Source organism: Nannospalax galili, unplaced genomic scaffold, assembly GCF_000622305.1.
Source record: "Nannospalax galili isolate Female #2095 unplaced genomic scaffold, S.galili_v1.0 scaffold253, whole genome shotgun sequence".
NCBI lineage: Eukaryota > Metazoa > Chordata > Mammalia > Rodentia > Spalacidae > Nannospalax > Nannospalax galili.
Window position 1 is genome coordinate 2,166,284 of NW_008335287.1, and position 6,511 is coordinate 2,172,794.

At 46.7% G+C, this 6,511-nt stretch overlaps 1 protein-coding gene across 2 annotated transcripts in view; it reads right to left on the bottom strand.

Moving 5' to 3' along the window:
* Lrr1 (leucine rich repeat protein 1) overlaps positions 1 to 1,425 on the bottom strand; it is a 12,618-nt gene extending 11,193 nt beyond the window's left edge. The window contains exon 1 of one of the 2 annotated variants that reach the window (XM_008829869.3): positions 458 to 1,425. In XM_008829869.3, coding sequence (XP_008828091.1) covers positions 458 to 652 — 195 coding nt within the window. In that variant the 5' untranslated portion in view covers positions 653 to 1,425. The remainder of the gene's footprint in view (positions 1 to 457) is intronic. The other variant, XM_008829868.3, reaches the window with a different exon arrangement.
* Positions 1,426 to 6,511: the final 5,086 nt, after the last annotated feature.

Below are 6,511 nucleotides of genomic sequence, written 5' to 3' on the forward strand. Positions count from 1 at the left end.
AAAACCTGTCCCCAGCAAAGCAGCATAAACCAGGCATGGTGGTACATCCCAGTAGTAAGGAGGTAGAGGCAGGAGGATCAGAAGTTCAAGCTCACCCTTAGCTACATGGGGAGTTTGAAGCCACCCTGGATTATGAGACTCTACCTCAAAAAACAAAATAAGAAAATTCTTAGGTATTTTGAGTTTGAAGCACTGTAAAAACAAAAAAAAAATCTAAGTAAAGAGATCTAGTGGGTAGTAGACTCAAGTCCAAAGGGAGAGGACTAGCTAAGATACAGACTTAGGAGCCAAGGGCATTAACTCACGTAAATAAGGTAGAAAAGTAAAAGGCCTAAGAAAGAGCCCCAAGGTACTGCCCACACTTAGCACAACAGCCATTCTTCAAGGCTCAGACCAGATCTAGCCACAGGCCTACCCGGCCCCCGCCACAGGCACTGCCGCCGGCAGCCCGCCGCACCTCGTAGCGGGTCCCACGTTTGTCCTTCATGGTGGAGACCAGCAAGCAGGCGTGGCCGCTGGGGCCCGGCCGCAGCTCAGTGCCCCGCGGCTGTTGGCACAAGCTCACCACCGCTCGGACGCCCCTGCCCCGGTTCTTGACCCCCAAGACTGGCAGGTGCCGGCTGAGCACTTCCACCTCGCAGTGCAACCGCATCCTGCCGCAAACCCGCCGAGCTGCCCGCCTTTGAAACTGGCGGCTTGCCGCCCGCTGCGCCGGCGTCGGGTCCTTGCGCTCGGGGCTGCCCCGGGTCCGCCTGCGCCGTAGGCCTCGCGGCTTCCCACCGGTCCCCTTGAAGGTCCAGGCGCGCGTCGACGCCGCTTCTCTCTTCGCTGTCTTTAGCTTTTGCTGACTGGATACCCGGGGCTGCTCTCCGCGGACTGCCGGAGGCCCCGCCCGCTCCCCGTGGCGCAGGCGGTGCCGAGGGCACCACACACTTCTTGCTGCAGCCGGCTCCGGCGGTTCCCGGGTGACCGCGCGTCGGGGGCCCGGGATTCCCAAGGCGGCGCCTGTTTACAGCAACCTTAGGAGTTGCCCGGTGTGGTGGCGAGGGCGTTTCCTGCCCCAACAGCTGGCGTTCTGGATTCCGTGGCTCTCACCCCTCCGGAAGCAGCACGTGTCAGTCAGAGCGGAGCTTTAGGTGCCGGTGCTGGACCCGTCAGTTCAAAGAACAAACAGCGTTTGTCCGGGCCGACGTCCCCTCCTGGTTCCTTATTCCATTTATTGAGCCCCGGCAGGAGGCGCGCATTCCCAGCGTGGGAGCCTCTGCCTCCTTAAATGTTGCGCCCTAGGAGTCACTCCGTTATTGTTAAATGAACATCCCTGTTTGCATCCAGTGTGTTGAAACCCAAGTGTTATCCCTTGGTTTTACCTTCTAAAAACCGTACATGCTCCTGGAAAAATACAAAGATACTAAATTGTCATCTCGACAGCACACAGGTGCACTTACATACATGCAGGCAATACACTCACACATAAAAATAAAATATTTTTAAAGTATTATAAGTGCATTAAATGTGTTCTAGGTACAATTGAGAGCTAAGAAAAAAATAGTTTTGTAAGAACCATTATAATTTTAATAGAATGGAAATGTACAAAAGTCAAGAACACAAAAGTTTCTGTTTGATGTTACTTAAGTGGTTGAAGCATGGGTTCAGTAAATAAATGTGAAATCTAAATATATGAACTTTACATAAACATTCAGTGTAGTGTTAGACTGAAACAATAGTGTATATGATAGGTAAAAGTAGCCTAAGGATGAATAGGGTTGATCGGGAGAAAGCACCAAGACACAGATAAAACTCAGTGGGATAGAGTTTTATTTCACTGGGGACACAGTCCCTTTCTGGAAGAGAAAAATGTCAGCCCACAGGATTGAGAGCTGGGGCTTTTGGGGGCGGGGGCTTCAGGAAAGTTGAGAAGGCAGGAAATTTTTTGGAAAAAATTGGGGGGGGTGCAGGAAAGTGGGGCTTGTAAAACCTGCTCCCTATCCCCTGCCAGTCAGGATCTGGGTCAGGAAGTGTTTCGTTTTGTCCTCTTGAGGAAAAAACTGTTGTACTAAAGCAGCTCCTGAAATCTCTGGTTAAAAGGGGGAATCTGTTTTTCTTGTCTTCAGAGATCAAAGGAAAGGCAAGCTGCCTTTTAGAAGAGTCTGTTTCCCTTGACTTCAAAGACCAGAGTGTTTATCAACCTGGTTCCCTTTTCTCAGGGGCTTGCAAGGCCCCTGAGGCCCTGTTGGAGAAGGGGAGGGCTGCTGTGGTTTGGAACCCTAATATTATATGATCAAATAATTGTCAGACATATATATATGGATATTACACCTAGGGCCTCATGCATTATAGGCATGCACTCTGCCATGAGCAATACACCTACCCCACATCCAGTAATGTAAGATGATTTTTATCTTACATAAGATCATCTCGTTGCAATCAGGCTATGCCCTACTCTGTTATTGGTAAGATGATTTTTGTCTTACATAAGATCATCTCGTTGCAATCAGGCTATGCCCTACTCTGTTATTGCATATTGTATAAAACAGTGGGTTTTTTCCAGGTTGTACATTGCCCTAGGAGACTCCATTTTAAAAGCACCTTTAGACTCCATTTTGAGGGAGAAGGACAACTATAACCCTGGGTGGAATCAGAAATTGCATTGTTTCTCAAGCACCAGCTATCCAGCTCAGACTGATAAATGATTTATTCCTGGGAATAAAAAGGGAGCCACCCTATTAGTTTAATGGGGAGAATTGAAACTATGGGGGGTACATGGGTATACTAAAATATATTCATATCGTAACATATATTCATTAAAAGGATTCATAGCAAGGAATCCTGGCCCAAGAACTTCTTTGGCACACCAGATCAAGAAGAGCATGCAATTCACTTGCCTAGACCCCATGAATTGATGGCCACCTAACATTGCGATGGCCTGCCCCACACCAACCTATTGCCTGATATCTGGTGTGTGCGTTGAGTTGAGCACAGAGGACTCTCTGACTTTTGCTCAGTGACTGTGCCACCCCACCACCCCACTGATACAGCCTACTGGACTGCCTGTTGCTCTACCAGTCTACCCTTCTGGACCTGGACCTGACCTGCCATTCCTGCTCCTGACCCATTTCCTGCTCCTCTGCAGTTTTGCCCTCAAACCTGATTCTAGCAGCTCCAGTAGCCCCTCCCTTCCCAGCAATCATCTGATTTGTTATCACAATAGACTCAGTCCATTTTTGAAACCTCTTTTTAAAAGATTTTTATTTAAATTATGTGTATGTGTGTGTCAGTGTGTATGTGCACATGAGTGCAGGTGCCCTTGGAGTGGCAATCGGATACCTCTGGAATTTAGAGTTACAGGCATTTACATGGGCATTGGGAACCCAACTACGGTAACTTCAAAAGGAGTGCATGTACTTAACTGCTGAGCCATTTCTCCAAGCCCACTTTTTGAAATCCCTTGAACTCTGCTGCAGCCTCTTTGACTTACATTCATTCTGTAACCCACATATATATATATATATATAAATATGTATATATGCATATAGATATGTAGATGTGTTTACTGTGTGCTCTGTGATATGAGAGTCAATATTAGTAACTAGGAATAAAATAACTTGCATTTACCTGGGCCAGGCTACCAAGGTAGGTGGATTTATGACAAATTGCTGGCATTAAAACTGCTAACCCTTGTGAATTTATTGCTATTCAATAAATTCTGACATTGTGGAAAGACACAAAGGTCTGATTTGTTTCTGGCATGGTGTGCTCACAACACTCATTAAGCAAAATTAAAACACATGAAAGTTCGAATAAATGTTAAATATAAAGAACATTAGTAGTCAGTCTAGGAAGGAAGCTGACATATAATTCCCTTCAATGAGGTTTATTAGAATCAAAGGGTCTTGCCAGGCATAATGGTATATGTCTTTAATCTCAGCATTTTGGGTAGCAAAAGCAGGTAGATCTCTGGGAGTTTGAGGCCAGTCTGGTCCACTCTCAAAAAAAAGAGAAGGGTTGAGTGTGCCTTTAATCCTAGCACTCAGGAGGCAGAGGCAGGCGAATCTCTGTGAGTTTGAGGCCAGCCTGGTCTCCATGGAGAATCCAGGACAGCTGGGGCTACAGGGAGGCCCTGTCTCAAAAAGACCAAAAAATTAAAAAAAAAAGAATATAATCTATGAAAATCTAAACATGATGGGGTCTTATAAGGAAGGAGAGGCTACGGTTTAAAGCCTGGAGAGATGCTTCATTAGCAGTGAGAATAAGAGTGGCTGGAAAGATAGCTCAGTGGTTAAGAGCAGCTCTTGCAGAGAACCAGGATTCAGTTCCCAGCACCCACATGACAGTTAATAACTCTCCGCAACTCCAGTTTCAGGGGGATCGGATGCCATCTTCTGGCCCCCGTGGGCACTTACATACATGAAAGCAAAACATACATACATATTAAATAAAATATTTTTAAACGAGTTAGAATAAGAGAGATTGAGAGCAAGGACAATCACAGTGAGAGGGGAGGCGAGGTACTGGGGTGGGGGAAGTAGAAGAGCCTCTTACCTGGGCAAAATCCTTGAGTCTCCAGACCAATCCCCAGAGCAAAGGAACCAGCTGACTTTTTATAACCTTTTGCTGGGTGGGCAGGACGTTTCACAACAACTTAGCCCTCCATGACAAAGACCTTGGGAGAGCCAGGTACCATAAACTGAGAGGGTCAGTCACTGTATAGACTTAGAGAGTTGTGGGGAAATATGGCCTGATTAAAGCTGTAGGATCTGTCCTAAAGGTGTGGCCTGTGTTTTAACAATAAATATGTTTCCGTTTTTGAGACTTCCATTATTTAAAGCTAGACTGTGTTGTGGACTGTTTGAAACAGAAATACCAGTTTAAACTCAGGCTACTTGTTTTTCAAAGGGATCAAAGAATGTAGATTTGTTTCCTTTTCACAAATTGGTTTGGCGTCTTACTGACTTTCTTCAGGCCATGACAAAGTTGAAACATTCTTGCATACATATAATAAAAAATTAGGGGCTGGAGAGCTCTTTCAGCTGTTAAGAGTGGGTACTGCTTTTGCAGAGGGCTGGAGTTCAGCTCTCAGCACAATCATCTGATATTAGAGAAAGCAACCAACTTCAACAATTCAAATTGAGCTTTATTATTACTCAGTGAGGGGTGGGAGCTGGAATGCTTTGGAGATAGAGTATATGGGGGCTGGGTAGGAATGTTTGTAAAGGGCTTAGGGCCCCCAAGGAGGACTTGTTTCCAGAACAGGAATTGATTTATGGTTGGGGTGGTATGTTCTTGAGCTCAAAACAGGGGTTAACAATGCTCTGATAAGGTCCATCAGCAGGAGTGGAGTTTATGACCAGTCAGGGCAGTGTAGGGTGGGGAGTGTGGGAGGTAGGGGGGGAGGACTGTGTAATCTCCCTTTATTGGGTAGCTCATAACTGCCTGTAACTCCAGTTCCAGGGGATCTAATGTTGCTGGCCTCCATGGGCACATGCACTCATGTACATATACCACCCCCCACACACCATGTACTTAAAAATAAAAATGAAAAAAATTCAAAACCCAGATTAGTTTTCACTGTCTTTAGTTTTTGCACAACCCAGTTGCATTTAAAATTTCCTTTCATTTATTTTATTCCCTTAGTCACACACACACACACACACACACACACACAGCATTCAACAAATAATTGAATTTCTGTTTCTCTCATTATTGGAGACCACTGATTTACCTAAACGTGTGTTGGAGTCACTGGGCATTACTGAAATTCTGTTGAAAGCATGCTTAACCATGTGCAACGGGTGCCTCTGGTCAAGAATGACTAAGTTGCAAAGGCTGCATGGGCATGTGTGCTGAGGCAGACTAAGCAACACAGTGCCCCTGATAGATAAAGTAGGCGATGGATGAATCTGGTTGATTGGGAGAAAGCACCAGGACACAGATAAAACTCCATCGGAATAGAGTTTATTAGCAAAGAACACATGGGACAGATTCCCTTCTTATGGGGTCGCAGGGACTCGGAGTGCCAGCTGCTAGGCGTGGTGCCGGTCTCCCGCGGGCCGCATTGCTGAGGCTCTCTGCTACTGGGTCTGGTGGCTCTAGAGGGCCGCTGTCAGCTGCCCAGGTGGGTTCTGTCCCAAACTACCGAGCACTCCCTCGAGGTACGAGATCCGCAGGCTGCCGGATCTCATGGGAAGTGCGGAGACGGCGAAAGCAGGGTCTCCATGAGTCGTGGTTTATGAAGAGACAGCTCTCTCCGGGAAGACTGGATCGTAGGCAGTAAGACACAGAACTCAGCTCAGTACCGCTCCTTTATTCAGTGACTCAGCTCGGCTCCAGGTCTTAGTGATTCAGCTCCAATTATTGAGGGAAAACCAGGATACTTTATGCTGTGGGGGTAGTGGTAAAAGCCTTAGCTGATAGGTACTTTGTGGGATGCCCTATTTACATGTGGAAGTGGGCTCCTGCCAGGCTGTCAGACTGCCTGAAAATCACACAGGAAAAGCTGGCAGTTCCAGAGCCG